The sequence below is a fragment of the Cheilinus undulatus genome, linkage group 1 (genome assembly GCF_018320785.1).
Source record: "Cheilinus undulatus linkage group 1, ASM1832078v1, whole genome shotgun sequence".
In the NCBI taxonomy this organism is placed as follows: Eukaryota; Metazoa; Chordata; class Actinopteri; order Labriformes; family Labridae; genus Cheilinus; species Cheilinus undulatus.
In genome coordinates this window covers 47,474,346-47,493,465 of record NC_054865.1, presented here as the reverse complement: position 1 = coordinate 47,493,465, position 19,120 = coordinate 47,474,346, and the positions used below count along the sequence as shown (strand labels likewise).

At 40.6% G+C, this 19,120-nt stretch overlaps 1 protein-coding gene across 2 annotated transcripts in view; it reads right to left on the bottom strand.

The window, feature by feature from the left end:
- Positions 1–19,120, bottom strand: part of mapk8ip1b (mitogen-activated protein kinase 8 interacting protein 1b) — a 78,515-nt gene that overhangs the window by 19,961 nt on the left and 39,434 nt on the right. For both annotated transcript variants that reach the window (XM_041788103.1, XM_041788111.1), the window contains exons 3-4: positions 11,305–11,562; positions 1,210–1,291 (exon numbers count right to left, since the gene is read on the bottom strand). In XM_041788103.1, the coding sequence (XP_041644037.1) occupies positions 1,210–1,291; positions 11,305–11,562 (340 nt within the window). The remainder of the gene's footprint in view (positions 1–1,209; positions 1,292–11,304; positions 11,563–19,120) is intronic.

Genomic DNA, 19,120 nt, shown 5'->3' with positions numbered 1-19,120 from the left:
GTGAAGAACCAAGGCAACAGTTATTGTATGCACAGTCTCTCCCATCTCAGCTGCTGAAGCTTGTAACTCCTTCAGAGTAGTCATAGGTGTCTTGATGGCCTCTTACTAGTCTCCTTTTTGCATGCTCACTCAGTTTGTGAGGACAGTCTGATCTAGGCATTTACACAAGTGCCATGTTCCTTCCATTTGTTGATGATGGATCTAAATGAACTCCAGGGGATGTTAACCACCTTGGAAATATTTTTGTATCCATCCCCAGACATATACTTTTCAATAACCTTTTCTCTGAGTTGCTTGGAGTGTTCTTTTGTCTTCATGGTGTAATGGTAGCCAGAAACACTGATTAACTAGTGACTGGATCTTTCAGACACAGGTGTCTTTATACTACAATCACTTGAAACACATTCACTGCACTCAGGTGATCCCCATTTCACTAACTGTGAGACTACTAGCGCCAGTTGGCTGGACCTCTGTTGAATTACGTCAGCCACTTTAAAGTGGGTGAATATTTATGCAGTCATTTACTCTGCATTAAATATTTTTATCCAATTGACACAATTAGTAGAAATCTGAATCAGAAATGTATCAAATCAAGAAAGGGGTAAACATTAAAGGGGAATACTTATTTTAGGCACTGTATGAATACAGCATCAGAGACTAAGTAGCAACCTTACAATGATACATAATAGTTCTGCCCCAGTAGCTTGACTAAAGCATCAGAGGAAGGTTGATTCATCCTGATGTTTGAAGGTTTGGCTTTAGGCTTTGTATGCTTTAACATGACTGGGATAACAGTTAATGTACTGTAACACTTTGGAGAGTTGTTGACACTGAGTTTGGTTATTCTCGCCTCACATGGTGGTCTCAAAAGAGCTGTAGCAATCAGCTATGACAGCTCCCAGCTAGCTAAGCCCTGAGCTGGCTAACACACACAGACACACAGAGTGTATACTGTTGCCTTCGTTAGCCACACTTAGCATAGCAAAGCTAATCCAAGCCTAAACGTTGTCCCCTGAGGATCAGACAGACGCACAGCCTGCCAGACTCAATGCAAATCACTGGTGTACTCAGCCGCAGAATACACGAGAGGGAATCATGTTTTAAAGCACCTTTTTCTGCTTTCAATGTGAACAAAATAAGAACATTTTGTCAGATTCTAGTACAATACTAGGAGAATAAAATCCGACATGAAGAAAAAGAACAGCTCACCTGTTTTAAGAGGCGAAGACGAGCCTGAAACCTTCTCCTGCCAGCTGTATTTCTTCCCAAAGGAGTTATTGTTCAGTGTGTCCTGTGGAAAAACCACAAAAAGAGGAAGAGACAAAAAAAGGAAGTTAGAAAGAGTTTAAGATGAGGAAAAGAGGAAAGACAGGGAAAGAGAGATTTGGTCACAGAGTTCTCATCTAGACGCTCAATAAACTCAACTTTTGTCTGTCTGTCCCTCTCTTTCTCTCACAAACACTAGCACACACTAACACACACTCACACACCAAGCTTTTATTCTGTTGAATGAGCAGGGAAATCTTTTGTCCGTGCTCCGTGATGTGCATTTAAAGGGAACCAGACCTTTTACCAAAGTTACTGAGAACACTCACAGACACACAACCAGTGTGGGTCTATTTTAGGTGTTTTTAAAAAGACTTGTTGATTGATTTGAGAAAAGCTTTTCAAGAAATCATGATACTTCTCAAGGACCCTTTCCCTTCTTTCAGTTCACCCTGAAAACAAAAGGCATTCCTCCGTTTCAAAAGCTTTCGTCCCTAAATTTTTAAGATGCACTAACTACGTCATCATAGGCCTGGGGAATACGGCTTAAATATATCACAGTGTTTTCATGCTCTTTACAAAAGTATCAAATCGCTATGTTGCAAAATTAAAGAGAGATAATGTATTTACAGTGCCTATAAGGTATTAACCTATTTGGATGTTTAACCCTTTAACTGAACACAGAAACCTCTAAAACGTCACAGATTAAAAAAAAAAAAAGAAGATTTCTACAAAGTAATGTCACAGCCACAATTTCTCTATTGGACTGAGGTTTGGGCTTTGACTCAGCCACTCCAGAAAATCCAGCTTGTTGTCATAAACCATTTCTGAGTAGCTTTCTCTGTATGCTTTCAGTCATTGTCTTGCTTGAAAATAAATCGTCTCCCAAGCTGTAGTTCTCTTGTATACTGAATAAAATTAGTCTCCAGTATTTTCCTCTATTTTGCTACATTTATTTTACCCTCTACCTTTATGAGTCTTCCAGGGTTGGCTGCTAAAGGCATACCCACAGCATGATGCTGCCACCACCATGCTTCACAATGGAAATGGTGTGTTTGTGGTGATGGGCAGTGTTTGGTGTCCACCAAACACAGTGTCGTTTCTGATAACCAAAAAGCACCATTTTGGTCTCATCAGACCAAACTTTCTCCCACTTGTCCCGGGAGTCACATGCTGTTCGGTGAAATCTAGTCCACATTTACTGTGAGTTTTCTCAACAGTGTCTTTCTCCTTACATCTTTCCCATAAAGGTTTGACTGGTGAAGAACCCAGGCAACAGTTTATGCAGAGTCTCTTCCATCTCAGCTGCTGAAGCTTGTAACTCCTTCAGAGCATTCATAGGTGTCTTGGTGGCCTCTGTTATTAGTCTCCTTCTTTTACAGTCATGCAGTTTGTGAGAACGGCCTGATCAAGGCAGATTTACACATGTGCCATATTCCTTTCATTTCTTCATGATGGATTTAACCAAGCTTTTCAATAACCTTTTCTCTAAGTTGCCTGGAGTATTCTGTAGTCTTCATGGTGTAATGGTAGCCAGGAATACTGATTAACCAGGGACTGAAATGTAAGTTTTTTTGTGATTTTATTTTTCAAAAAGCCAAATTATATTGATAATGATTGATTCATAAAATCAATAAAAGAGTAAAACATCTAAATGGGTTAATACTTTAATAGGGGCTGTATAGTAGAGACATCTTCCATCTTTATTTCCAGTCAAATTTTGCCATTTAACAGCTTCCTGACCAAGTGGCTTTGTTTATTCATGAAAGTTCAAAATTCAGCTTTCATCATTTTCATTCTTTCTTTTTTTTATTATTTTTTTTTTTAAGATGGTGTGACAAGGGTGATCTTTTCCCCTGAAATCCCTGTGCTTTTTTGGCCATGTATTTTTAGCTCAGCTGTCTGGCTCACAGCCATCTGTTTTATTTGTGCACAGTCACTGCACTCTTTTCTTTTTTTCTTTATTTTGGAAACAGAAGGCAGGTATTATTACGCAAAACAAACACCAAAACCTGCTGAACACTAGCTCAGCACCAGACAGTCAACCTTGTGAATTTAGTGAAGCTAAAGCGATAGATGCTTTCTCCAAGGACGTGTTTGACTCCCTAGAAAACAAACAATGCCGGCTTTGTGTCTCTGCAGTACAGGCACATTTCAATCAATATCATACCAGAATTGTGGGTTGTTATCTAGCTGTAGAGTCAAATCAGGGGGAAGAGGGATATTCTAAGTGATAGAAGTAGAGCTGAAAACTCCTGTGACGGCAACTTGTCATCTAAAATAAGATCATATCGTCCTCCTCTGTCCAACCACCACACATGACTCACTTCCCATCTACGTCTACCAGGCGGACAGACTCTGAACTGTTGCTATGGTAACAGATGACTCAGCAGGTGGGAGACAGTAGCATTGATCTAAGGAGCAAAGTTCTGTTTTACCATAGTAACTTAATGATTATCACTGGGTGCTTATTAATATCTACATGTGTGTGATTTTAAAAGCAGATCATTTTGTTTTTTTAGATTCCTGACAATCAGGAGGGGTGACATTGATTCAAGTTTAATAGTAAAATAAAAATTAGCCATCAGATGGTTTAGCTGTTTGTTTCCCTTTGAATTACAAAATTATTCTTTAAGCATTTATCATTACAAACATTTCAGGTGAAATCAATTATCTTTCTTTAGTACATTAAACAAACAGAAGCCTCAGTGGTGTGTGGAAGAACCATACACAGCCACAACAGCCTGACATCTCCTCATGCTGGTCACCGGCCTGGTCACACACTGCTGTGGGATGGCATCCCATTCTTCAAACAGCATTTGTCGCAAGTCAGCCAATGGGGTTGTGTTGTTCACTATGGTATGAACGGCACGCCGAAGATGATCCCACAAGTGATCAACGGGGTTGAGGTCAGGATGCTGCTCCATTTTGGAGATATGGGATTGCCACTGGTTGCAGAATCCCATCTGGATATATCTCTGCATTAAGATTGCCTCCAGGGATGACAAACCTCATTTTTCCAGTGAGGGAGATGCTGCGCCACAACATCACACTGCCTCCACCAAAAGATATTACTCTATTGGTGCAGCAATCCGCACTTTGAGCCTATGATGCATCTACACCTACAGTGCCTACCACTGTGCATTGTTGTATTTGGGTAAATCACTGAGTATGCAATAGAAATGAGTGCCCATTTTACATTCTTATATACATAGAACTGGGAACATGAACTTGAACATAAGGAGTGCCCAGGTATCCAGGTTAGAGATTAGAGTGGGGCTTGGATTAAGGAGGAATCCCTCCTTAGATGGACGTCTGTCACTCTGTCTGTTGATTTAATTTAATCAAGCAGCTCAGAAGAGACCATCTGTAGAGTAAAGCCTCCTCTTATTCCTGAGTAGAATCCGTAAATGCAGAAGTGTTCTTCTTCTTTGGATGCCTGTATTTACATTGGCTTTTTATTTTAAAAGCTTATGTTTATGAAAAAACACTAAGAAAAGTCCTCCCTTGCTGCTAAAAATGCAAATCTAAACGTTTATATTTTGTATTTCTACTGACCTGGACGAAGTTATACTATGTGTTGTCTCCTGCTCTCTACTAACATTTCTTTCTTTGTCACAGGTAAACAAAAAATGTCTGAAGATCCTCATCAATCTCCTCATTTGAATTGTTTCTGCAGCGCCTGACTAAGCCTCAGAAATCACTGTCGGCTGGAGCTGGTGGAGCTGAAGTATTGTCTCAATTAAAAGTGTGCTGAGAATAAATCCATCTTATAACACCCTTCTCTGTTGAAAATCGATGCATGACTGTTTATTTTGGACACCGGGTGGCGGGTTTTCTGGACAAAGCAAGCAAACCATCCACAGAAGTGTGAGATTTGGTGAAAGAAATAATTTCTTTTTTTGCTTTTTGGGGAAATTAATGAAGGAAGAGTAACAAGCAAACAGATTTCTACACTCACAGAGGCCTAGGCCCCAGTGATTTACTTAAAAAAGTGAAACTTTTATAAATTCTAGATTCATCTCATACAAAGTGAAAGATTTCAAGAAATGTTTTTGTTTTAATCTTGATGATTATGGCTTATACCTCCCGAAAATCCAATATTCAAAATATTGGAATATTGTGGAAAAGTCCAGTTTCTTGTCAGTTATGAGCCTTCATTCTCACTCTGGTTCAGTTCACACTACCACAATCATGGGGAAGACTGCTGACTTGACAAATGTCCAGAAGACTATCACTGTTTCCGTTCACAAGGGTAAGCCACAGAAGGGCACTCCTGAAAGGGCCGGCTGTTCTCAGAGGCTGAATCAAAGCAGATTCATGGAAAGCTGGCTGAAGGGGAAAGTGTGGTACGAAAAGGAGCACAAGCAACAGGGATGAGCTCAGCCTTCAGAGGACTGTCAAACAAAGCAGATTCAAGAACTAAGGGGAACTTCACAAGGAGCAGACTGAGGCTGGTTTGGTGGATCATGAGCCACCACACACAGAACCGTCCAGGAAACGGACTATAGTGATTTGTTCTTAGTGTCAAGCCACTCCTGAACCACAGACAATGCTCTAAATGTCTCCCCTGGGATAAGGAGACAAAAAACTGGACTGTTGCTCAGTGGTCCAAAGTCCTGTTGCAGATGAAAATGAACTGAGAATTTAATTTGTAAATCAAGGTCCCAGAGTCTGCAGGAAAACCAGAGAGGCACAGAATCCAAGGTACTTGAGGTCAAGTGTTTTCAGTTTCCACAGTCAGTGATGGTTTGTGGTGCCATGTCATCTGCTACGGTTGGTCCACTGGTCTTTATCAAGTCCAGAGACAATGGTGTCAGACATCTGCCAGGAGGTTTTAGAGCACTTCATGCTTCCATCTGCTGAGAAGCTTTATGGAGATACTGATTTCCTTTTCCAACAGGACTTGGCACCTGCCAACAGGGAAGCCAAAACTACCAGAAACTGGTTTACTGACTATGGTATCACTGTGTTTGACTGGCCAGCCAAATGGTCTGACCTGAGCCCCGTAGAGAATCTCTGGAGAAATATCAAGAGAAAAATGAGACACCAGACTGAACAATCCAGACGAACTGAGGACTGCTATCAGAGCAACCTGGGCTTCATAACACCTCAGCAGTGCCAAGCATGTTAACTCATGCACTGCATTAAAAATAATGATAACAACTTCAGTTTAAATGAATGAAAGAACAGAAGTTCTGACTCTAACTCTTTAATGAGATTGGATCTTGGTCTGGGTCTGGGTTTAGATCTGGATCAGGATCAGTATCAGTATTGGCAGATACCCAAAACCAAGGTATCTGATCAGTATCAGAGCTTAAATTGTTGGATTGGTGTGCACAAATTGTATAATCTTAGTACTAATTGTTCTGAATTTACATCAGATGTAACCTCTAATATGGCTGAGTACTCAGGTATGCAAAGTTATTGTAATTTGCTTTCTAAGAACACTAAATGCATGTTCTTAAGTTGAGGGAACATCACTGCATTGTTTTGCAGTAGATAAGCAACTGTTTTTCCTTCCATCCCCTAAAAAACAGAGCCAATAGAGTAAACATGATCCTTGGTAATGAGTCAGTTAAGATCCCTGAATATAAGGCCAATCTCATCAAATATTTCACAGAAATTTAGAAAAAAAGGGGCTTTTTTTTCTTTAGCTTTTGAATCTGTCAGTTAAAACTGTGGCCAGTAGATGAAGGCTTTAACACAGATCATCACATTACACAGACAAATAATTATTACAAACTGTGACACATCATCTGCAAATACAGAGCGATCAACCAGAGTTAATGGAAGATATCCTGCTGATGGATGTCATGTTAATGAGATGTGGTTTATTGCTTCATGTTTTCACAGTTCATGCAGAGGCCACTTCCAGCAAACACTCAACCTTTCAGCGATGAATTCATTTTTCCTCTGCTACTGTGTGAACAAAGTTAACAATGACCCAAGAGACGGGAGGACTTGCCAAGAAAGAAAATGTTTCGGAGCAATTATTTCCTTTACACTTTCAAACTCTGACAGCTCAAACGCTCACTGACTCGCTCATATGAACACACAGATTCACACTATGAGAAAGGCCCAGCAGCCAGAACAGTAGGCTCGTTTCCGCCTCATGGAAACTGGGAAAAGAACAAAGCACAGACAAATATAGAGCTGCTTGACTGATCATGCTGGCAGGCTGCACTGTGGGGGAGTGTGTGCATGTTAGTCACCCACTAACGTATACATTACTTTATGAATTGCATAACAGTATCAGCTATTTATTTCTCAAGACAAAAGCAACCACTACAGAGAATTTTTTTTAAAGATGATGCACAAATGAGTATGAGTAAGGCATACCCAAACAGAACAATGAATGACTGAACCATATCCTCAAAACAATCAAATTTTTGAGTTTTTAACTTGAGTGAGGCAGTAGTGATGAGTTGATGTGGCAGGCTAGGTAGGTCAGACAGGCTGGCAGCTGGCTGGCTGCTTTGTATTAGTATTGATTAGTCGATTGTATTAGTGTCAGTGTCAGTCTCCACAATGTTCCTGATCTTAAATCAGTCATGTGACAAGTGTGTGAAATAAATTCTCAATGTATTGTTTAAAATGACTATCTATGTAGGGACGTATGAGTCATCTATCACCAGTACTGAAGCTCTAGTGAAATGTTTAGTCTTTCTTATGCACACATCTTGCACAAAGCCAGACTCTGTCAAACTTAACATACAGCCAGGCTGCTAATTTGTCTGTTTTAACTCTGCATGCAAAGGTAAGCTATCAAAACCCTTTCTATCTACATCTGTTTGTGCTTTAGATCCTTTATATTCTAAAACTGAAGGTTTATGATCAATCATTTTGCATGAAGTCTTGTGTATAAAAATGTGCCACCTAATGAAAATGAAATGTTCATCTTTAAGTGCCACAGCACTCAATCAGCCCAGGTAGTGACCCTGCTCAAAAAGTGACTCAGTCCACTTGAGAAGGAGGCCGTGGTGAATAAATGGATTAAAAAACAGAGCCAAAATCAGCTGATTATCAGTCCTGTTTCATTTAGGGCATTTTCACAACTCAAGCTCATTTCCTCTGGTCAAATGGGCCAGCTCTGATCCAATATCAGGGTCTGAAATTTAAGCTATTGTTATATTGGAGACGGACAGACACGCAAATCCACATCACTGATCCAAATTCGATGTTTCCACCGGGCCATGAATGCACCAAACTGGCATAAACATTAATGCGACTAGCATAGCAGCATGGCATGTAAGGGAAAGCAGCTCAGTCTGAGTCCACTCATTGTATTTCACTCTGACAGTAAGAAGAAGTCAGATAACTCAAACAACAGCGACAGGCTGTGCAGAGAGGGGGCAGTGAAGCGGAGGAATATAGGAAGCAAAATCCAGTATACTGTTCGGAGCATCATACACAAAACGCTTGGGGTTTGTGGCAGCGCTCCTCTTGCACGTAGAGCCCCAGCCAATCACCTGCAGTCCGGTCTGTGGTTTAAGCGCTCTACATCAAGAAACCTGTAGGGAATGGCTGCTCACCCTGGCACCGAGGGTTACATTTGATAATGACCCAGTTATACAAAATAAAATGACAATGCATACATTTCAAACCTTGAATCACGGTCTAAAGGCTTTTAGACGCAAGTACAGGTCAGGTACACTCAAAAAAATTATCTGGCCTCTTTTGCCAGTTTTATCGGTGTCAGTTACATGACAAATTCCAACTAATTAAGTAAAGTCATTCTACCTGGAATCAATAAATACCTCTTATGTAATAAAATTAAATCGAAAGACTATGAAAACTTAAGTAAATAATGCTTATAGAATTTATGTGATTTACTTAAATTGAGTTTATATGATATTGTAAATAGACCTAGGTAGTGCTTTTATTCCACTGGTCTCACCTAACCATTCACATGGAGATCTGAACATCAGTGTTATCTAATCCAATTGATATACATTTACACACCACTGAAACAGGAGTTAGGTATTTCATCCTCGAACCCATCGGCATGTGACTTTTCTGAAACAGACTCTATTTACTGAGCTAGAGTTGCCTTGTGTCAGTGGTGGTGGGCAGTAAACAGGTATCACAGCTGTCAGTGGTAAAATATCTGCCATGGAATGGATTTCAGTCAGGACTACTTTGTCAAGAAACACACATGATTTGAGGCTATAAATATTTCATTATTAGTAGTTATTGCTCTTATTCATATTTGGCAGTGTGGCTGTTTTGGGATCCCTCTGTCCTTCCACGAGCCTACATGAACGACATTAAGCATGAAAAGCACACATTCCTACTCTTCCTATGCCGAGAAGGAAATCATAAGGCAGGCAGCAAAAGCCCAGGGCAGGGAAGGCATCAATGACAACAGAATGATACTGATTAAGTCAGAATTAAAGAGGAGCTGGGGTGGAGGAGGGTTGAAAGAGATAGTTGCAGAGCACAGAGCAGTTTCAGTAAGGCAGCATGAGAGCGATTAGCCAATAGCGTGCTTAAAACATATCAGTTGGCTACCAGCTGATAAGGGCTTGCATGAGATTAGCTCATCTTAATTATGACATCGCTCAACTCTGTGGCCCACCTGAAAAAATGCTGTATGCTTTAATTTTTGCAACACCATCGCCAGCTCAACTGTGTGGTGTTGTAGTGCACACACGAGGCATAAGTGATACCACCGTCGATGTAGCAGTGATATGTGACAGACAACAGCTCAGCCTGAGTCCAGTCATCAGTATGTTTGCTCTAGCACTATGAACAGCTGGGAAAGTAACTGAATATCACTCAATTGTGTAAATGTGTAAACTTCCTTCTTTTAGTCAATGAAAAGTCAAAGAACAAGGCTATGGCTTTAAATGAGGTCAGAGAGAAGGGGGAAAAGTGCAGAAGCCCTGCATTCGAGTGCAATATTACGATGGTATTATTTCAATCTTCACTCTTTTAGCAGCTGCTTTTATAAAAGGCAACACACGTTTGAGAAATAGACAGGTATTCATGGCCTCAAGGACGACTGAGAACTCTTAAGCTCTTAAACCAAAGTCCGCGATGAAAACCACTAAGCCACAAAAGAGACAGAGCTGAGCAACTAGTATGAAACCCAGTCTCATTGGTTTTATGTGTTTCATTTAAATTCCCTCTGAACTAAAATAAATCACAATTTAATTTATTTGTTATGATAAGAGGTTGAAAATATGTGTAGAAATCAAGTCAACTTGTTCTTATAATGTCTATGATAGTTAATAATCTTTTTTTCAGCGTACCAAGCAGTATGAGCAACGAAAGAGTGGTCATGTGAGGAGCCAGCAGGAGAAGGTCAACATTAAAAGATCGATCTTCGGATTATATGAATCAATATCTTAATTAAAAAATGAGAACAGATCTGAATCAGAGAATGAGTCTTTAAAACTCAGTCCTACTGGGTAATGTCTCATGATTTTGATTTGGAAGACTTAAAGGAGGCAGGACACATGAACATGCAAGATGAATGAGCAGTCATCATTAGTCATGAATAGCTTCACTGTCAGCCTCTCCCAAACAATCTCAGTCATCCTTCCATGTCTACACCTGAGACGTCTCTCATTAACCTGGTAGATTCTGTACCTCCATACATTAACCTAATTCTAATCCTAAACCTAAAAGTAATCCGTAAGACACCCTTTGACTCAAAATGCCTTTAATCTTGAGGTCAAGCTGAAATCGATCCTGACAAATACAAGAACACACAAACAGTCACGAGCTCAAGCAGCATTCAAACACAAACAGAGATGGGCACCAAGGAAAGAAAAATCTCTGTGTCTCTCTGTGAGCAGGGACAATTACAGCTATTGTTCAGGTCAGTAAACACATCCTGTATGAGGAACAATTGTTGTCAATCCAATGGTGATGTCACGTACACTGATCCCTCTGATTTCCGTTTTTTTTTAAATGTCACATTTTTATGATAGAGGAAGAATAAGAGAACACTGAAGGTCTCCTGCTGCTGATCAATATCCTGTCATCTAATACAAACTGTCTCAGTGTGTGTGGATATTGTCACTCTACCTGTGTGCGCGGCACAATCGGGAAGAGGTTAAGGGTCGTGGGTCTCTTGGGCCGGTAGGTATCCATGGTAACAGGTGCTGCCTGGTCCTTGGTTACTGGTTGGGGTGCGATGGCAGATGCCTTCGAGGACTCCTTGTCACCACGGTATCCGTCAGCACCGTCGATGAGTTCCAAGTGCAACATCTCAGCCTGGAGCTGGCCAACAGCACCCAGTTCCGCCCTCCCTGACATGCTATTGGTTCCTCTCCTCACATGGCCCTGCAGTGATTGGAGGAAACACACCATCAGTCCAGGAACAGAGAGAGGGAGAGACAGAGACAGAGAGAGATAGAGAGAGAGAGCGTGGATGGGATGAGGAGATTGAGCCGGCCAATAAGAAGCTGCTCTGCTTTCAGCCCATAACACTATCACTGCTGACTCTGAGCTGCTTAAAGAGGAGAGCAGAGACACAGAATATTCCCAGTTTAGCCTCTCCACATGGCAGCATTTATCTGTGAGAGAATAAATAGTACTCCCCTTGCTCTGCTCAGCATCGCTCAGTCCCACCGCTCCTTTTCTATTAGTCTTACTGTGACAACAGCAGGTAAAATTTCACTTGAATTTTCATGCTTTTTTCCAATCAGTGCCTGACATATACTACCCATTTACATCATATGCATCTGTTACAGAAGTTGCAGCCTGTAGATATGATCAGTCAACTAAATGTCATGTTGATAAAGAAATCCTGAAGAACTGCTCAGTATTTACATGCTGCAGAGCCATGTTGATTTTATCGTTACAGGTTGTTTGCAATCAAGTGATCCTGAATGTCTGTTGGGGGACAGAAAGTGGGAGACAACCATTGGAATGATTATGAATGGAGGTATTTAGCTTATTAGGGTATTATTTTGATGACACATCAAAATAACATAAGAAAATATGCAAAGGCAAATAACAGATTTATCAAAAACATACAATCACAAATGAGTGCAAAGGAGTATATAAACACAATGAATACAACAATGACTGCTGCAGATCATGATAGGACATTTTATTTTAGCTGTGCACAACTTTTAGGCGTGTTTGAGGCTATGTAAGATGTGTAATTGGGAGTAAGCCCGCCTGAGGGAGGGAGGATTGACACAACCCTGGCCATGCTCTGGATGTCTCTGCATTACCAGGGGTATGGGGAAATAATCTGTTGGAAAAAAATAACAAAGTCCACACCTTTAGGGGGGAGAAAGGGGTGGATGTGGGGAGTAAGCACAGCCTAGAGTACTGACTGGGTGGGTAGTAGATTTGTGAAGAGCCCCTGGTTGTGCTGTGGATATGCCAACGACCCAAAAAGTACCAGTGGTTTCCAGGGGTATTACCAGGGGTGAAAAGGCACAGACAAAAGTGATGCCATTGAGCTTGACTTTGACTGCTAAGCATCTAGAGATGCAACGATACAATAGTTACAATAATCATGACCTAAGATATCAGTTTTATCATGGTGTTATAATTTGCTGAAAATGTAAACATGTAATGAATCATCATCTCAAATCATTTCATAAAGTTTGATACCAAAAACACTATAAATCAAATTAGCAGTGCTGGGATAAAACTATATACTATTAGTTTGAATGAACATTAAAAGTAAACATGAAACTGAATGAAAACGTGATCAAATTGACATTACCAAAGGTGCCTTTTTAATAAGGTTTCCAAAAAATGTATACTGTTTGATACCACATGCTTTTATTATCCATTATTTTTAAGTTTGATAAGACAGAAAGTACCAAAGTTAGCAAAGAAAATAGATATAGAAGTTGTGTTTTAAGTGCAAAGTTTGGTGGAAAGCCAAATGACAATCTATATTAACAGAAGTGGTCTAAGATAATTAGAATTTGAGAGTAAAGGTTAAAAAGGTCATGATTCCATCTCTCATACTTATTAAATTTTCTTGTCAAAAATGTTATTTATATTTTCTTATTACACATGAATATATAATACATTTGATACACATTCTGCTGCAATCGCATTATTCAACTGTCTTTGTATGCACTATATTATAACAGTTGCCTCATAAAGCAAGCTAGTTAATGTGTATTTGCCAGATTAAATGCAGATTTAAGGATGAATAAATATTTTTAACTAACCAGAGCTGCTCCAAAGTTTGGGAATACTTTGTATCATCTTTATGAGCAGAAAAGCAGCAACTAAAACCAGTGAGTGTATGCAACTCTAACAGTCTGAGTTTGTTTGGGATTTTTCATCAAGCTGTCAGTCGAAGGTAGACTACTCCACTCTGGTTTAACTGGTTTCTATGCCAATTGTAATTTGAGTTTATGAATTAATTAGCCTATGGCTAACGTGTTCTTTAGGCCTTATTGTCCACCTGTGTCCTGCACTCAGACAGACAGTGAGTGATGCAGGCCAGAGAGGGGAGACACAGGAATGCCTCCTCCTCTCTGATGTGTTTTGCATCTCTTCAGTCAGCTCACAAACATCTTTTTTCCCCATTCACCTCATTTAACAAACCTATATAGCATGCTCTCTGGATATTAATTATCTTGATATAAAGCGTGATTATTGCTGATGATTACTGTGGTACTTTAAATATGAATGGTGTGATAACTGTGGGGAATTTTTATCACGGTAATACCGCTAACCAATTCATCTCTAGCCGACGTGTCGAGCTTGTCTCTGGTCGCCCTTCCTCCCAGCCCCACATGCCTAAAACTTACTACAAAACATCTCTGTCAAAGCATAACATAAAAGTTGGTTGCAGACAGTGGAATAACACTCCTCTGATTTTTTTTGTCTTTTCATCCGAGCACAGAACAGTCTGTTCCCAAACCTTCCTACCCAACTTTAGTTGGCTCCAAAGTCAGCGGCTCCAAATATCTGAGAAGTTGTTGGACTTTGTGATCAGATTCACTCCGACTGTTTGTACCATTGCTGCCAAGTTCAAAGAAAGTGGCAAACAAGCCCGTCCTCGGAGACAGAGGAAGTCAGAGGGCACTGGGACAGTACTGTCTGCCTCACTTAGCATCACAATGCCTAGAGCTACACAGGCAGACACCCACACCACCACCCACTCACACATCACTCTTCCTGTCAGCTGATGATGTGACACAGACACAGGAATCACTGATAAGCCTATTACAGTCTATAGAACCGTCTTATCTCCCATGGAATCACAACGTAAACACATGACGAAACAGGATGTTGCTCACATACAAACGCACAGAGTCATCAATGCAAAAAATAAATACTTTTGCAGAAATGGACAATGCTATGTTTCCAACTGTGTGACAGCAGTCTGGGGAATGCCTTTTCTATTCTTACTTTTCTATTACTTTTGTCCATATAGTGCCAATCAGATGAAAAATACTGATGCTGGGCCCTCTGCTCTATCATTGATTTGCCACTACCACAGGTTAGAATACGACTATTTAATCTAATCAAATAAACTTTAACATGAGCATGATGAGCACATTTGTCTGGAAATGCAAAGTCATATTATAACAGTCAATTATAAGATCCTTGTGAATACCATTTAATAATATTTACAACATTTAAACCATATCAGGAGAGATCAGCAGGACTTTTAGTTAAACTAAAAGTTAAACTTAACTGATATAAACATGACCTTTTGCATGCACACAGAATAATATCTTCAAGGAAGAAAACCTAAAACCTTGACAACTAGATTATGATGTAGAGCTTTGTATGTGTTCCCTCCATTTTGGCTGAGCATTTCTGAATTACAGTATGATGAAGATTATTCTTTGTGGTTTCTTCGTAAATGGAGCAGAGTGGGAATTAACATGCGTGTGTGCTGCTGCACACAGAACAACCTCACTGTTGGTGAATAGAAAGGAGGTTAATCCAATTCCATCTACCAAGTATTGCCTTCAAGCACATTTGTATGCAGTGAGATCACAGATATCCAGAGGTCTCTCACTTGAAAAGAAAGAGGCTTGTGTGCGTTTGAGAGGGGGCTGCTGGTATAATTTGCCTAAAAGCCAGAAACCCTTTGAGTTGGGACGACAATGGGAAATTTTTTGTGAAGCTGCCTTCCTATTCAAGGCTCATATCCTTGAAAGCTTACATGTTTGGGGTCAAAACAAAAGGAATACCCTGACCCTTTTTAAATGTTGCTCCTAATGTGGCCTGGGTTTACCGTTTAGTCCCATCCAGACATATCTTAACTTGTCACAAAAAAAGCACCTTTAAGGTTTAAATAATGAAAGCTGCACATGGACTCATGAATGAAACTAAAGCACAGTAATGGATTCTTGTAATTACAGACATAATTAATCAATTGTTGGCGAACAAAGAGATGTGTACAAAGAGATTGTAGCTACTGCTGATTTCCAAGGCTTCCCCTTCAGACTCGAAGATGTGTAATGTGTGAATCACTAATCTTTTGTTTTGTTTACCGTCCCAGATTTAAAGCCTTTAATGCTACCCTGAACAACAGTCAGTAGTACATGGTTTATTTTCAGGCTGGATGACTCTGCAGGATAAGGAAGGGTTACACAAAAGCACACATTCACAATATGTGAAATCATGTGCTTTAATCACATTAGAATATTTCACATTTGCATGTTGTAGCATGGTTTGGTTTACACTTAAGTGCCACATTGGTGGAAAAACCTATGAGATTAATTCATACAGTAATGTCAAGACCATAAATTGGGCAGGGAAAAATTGCTAAATCATCTACCGTTACACTGAAAGCATCAGCACATCCATCCATCCATCATGTGTCTGTCCATCCAGCCATCCATCCATCCTGAACCAATTATCTTTCCATTCTCCTATCAACTTGTCATCCATGCATCATGTGACACTCCATCCATTCATCCAGTCATCATTCACACATACATCATGTGTCCATCAAGGGCGTGACGAGACGCTTATCTCACGAGACGAGACGAGACGAGACGAGACGAGATTAGGGCCCACGAGACACAAGACGAGATTACACATGTGACACACGTTAAGGCTCTGATTGATGATAACATGGCGAACAGCTGATGGATGTGTGACTGACAGATGGTGAGACAAGAAGGAGAAATGACAAACCAGCAACTTAATCTAAGTTGTAATCAAATCATCCATCAATAGTGTATGTGTCCAACCATCCACCCTTCTGTTCGTCTGTCTGTGCATCCATCCATCATGTGTTAGTCCATTCATCCACTCATCATTCATACATAGATCATGTGTCCATCCATCCATCCATTCGTCTGTCTGTCCATCCATCATGTATCAATCCATTTATCCATCTATCAATGCATCAAGTGGTCATCCATCCATCCATCCATCATCCATCCGTAGTTTATGTGTCCATCTATCCACCCTTCTGTCAATCGATTCATCTGTGTGCCATCCATCATGTGTATATCCATCCATCCTTAGTGTGTATCCATCCATCCACCTGTCCACTCATCTGTGCATCCATCCACCCATCAAGTGTGTGTCCATCCATTCATCCACCTATACATCTATAATGTGTCAATCAATTTATCGACAATCAATGCATTAAATGCTCATCCATCCATCCATCAGTTCACTCAATCCATCCAGGCGTCCAGCCATCATCTATCCATACATCCATCTATAGTCTATGTGTCCATCCATCCATACATAGTGTGTGTATCCATCCATCCACCCTTCTGTCCATCCATTCATCTGTGCATGCATCCATCCACTCATCCATCCATCATGTGTCACTCCATTCATGAAGTGTCCATCATCCCATCTATCCATCCATCCATCCTGAAGTCCTACCATATCTCAGCACTTCATCTATCATTCTATTCATCTACCCATCAATCCTTCCATCTTTCCACAAATCCTCCATCTTTCTGCCCCTTTGATTTGGCCCTGCAGCCCCTCCTGTCCACCCATCTGCCCATCTTTTCAATCATCCATCCATTTGTTGCTCCTGTTTTCTACCCTGTCCATTTACTACCAGTATTTCACTCCTCAGCCTGATGAGCTGTCAGAAGATGTTCCCCACTCCTCCTCCTCCTCCAGATTCAAACCACTCACATCAAACCAGTCTGTCTCTTTGCCTGTAATCAAAGCACAGACATTTTTATCCTCTTTCACCCCTCTCTGCTTCTCCTCACCTTTTCACCTGCTGGAGATCAATAATTGCTAATGTAGCGAGCTCCCACTCTTTTCCTCATGTTTTATGGTCTAAAATAATGACTGGCCTCTTTAAGAGAGCCCTGGCCCCTGTTGCTAGGATACAGGGGCTTTGTGACGACAAGGAGGCTGAAGTGATGCATCTACCCTCTAGATGCTGTGATGCTGGTCTCTCGTCCAATGAGAGCAGCTGAAGCAGGGCAATCACCCAGCCGACAGGTCAGATATAAAAACACACGACTCATAAACAAAAACAAAGTCTGAAAAGCTAAATGGATCAAAACCAGCTGCTGAGTTCATACAGCTGATTTATCTACAGAACAACATGAAGGAAAGAGACCAATTTAAAAAAAAAAACAGCTGATTCAGATGTTTGAACTTTATTTCTATGCTTTAAGGAATGGTTTGTATGGTACTGCTGGCTGTGAAGCAAACTGCCCCCCAGGGATAATAAAGACATTCTCGATCCTTGATCACATCATCAAGTCCAATGCCAAGTGTCAGATGGAGTGGTGTAAAGCCCACTGACACTAGACCGTGTGAGAAGTGGAAACATCTTCTGTGGAGTGACAAATCATGCTTCTCTGTATGGCAGTCAGATCGGTGAGTCTGGGTTTGGCGAATGCCAAGAGAACATTACCGGCCTGACTGCACTGTACCAACTGTGAAGTTTGGTGGAGGAGGAATAATGGCATAGGGATGCTTTTTAGGGTTTAAGTTACTCCCCTTATCTCCACTGATGGACAATCTTAATACTTGAGCATACCAAGACATTCTGGACAATGCTATGCTTCCAACTGTGTGGCACCAGTTTGAGGAAGGCCCTTTTCTGTTCCATCATGACTGTACTCCAGTGCACAAAGCAAGGACTGCAAAGACAAGGTTTACAGAGTTTGGTGTAAAAGAACTTATCTGGCCTGCACAGAGCCCTGACTTAAACCCCAGTGAGTACCTTTGAGATGAATTGGAATGGAGATTGAGAGGCAAGCCTCCTCATTCAACATCAGTGCCCTGACCTCATAAATGTTATACAGAAAAAGAATGAAAGAATCACTGCAAAATCATGTGGAAAGCCTTCCAAAAAGAGTGAAGGCTGTTTAGCTGCAAAAGGGTTCAACTCCATATTACCCATATTTGAATAAAGTATCATTACAGTCCCTGTTAGTGTAAAGGTCAGGCAAAAATTGGATTTTGTCCATATAGTGTACATTCATTAATTCATGTTTTTATCTACTGCATAGAAAAATAAAGTAAAACCACTTAAACATAACCATGTAAACTATATCAAATGTATAAGAATAATCAAAATTATAAAATGAATGACAATAGTATTGCTGCTGATGTAGCTGAGAAGCCCTGGTGTACACAGTGCTGGGGTCCATGGAAATGATTATATCAGCAAACAGCTGAGAACATGTCAACAATGACTTCTCATTGTGGATGATGTAGTAAACAACACCGGAGAGAAAAAAAGTGTTTTTCTGGTTCCTGTCCGTGTTCATGAGGCAGCCTCCTCTGTTGTTTCCATGTGTGGACCAGATGACGAGAGCAGTAACCACGGAGGCACGCCAACACTGTGTTGCACGTATTTTCAGCTCTGACACATGCAGTAGGTGAAAAAAACACTGTTGCCATGGCAATAGCCTCCTTCTCTTCTTGTAAGTGTTTTGCTGGACCCCCTTCCCCA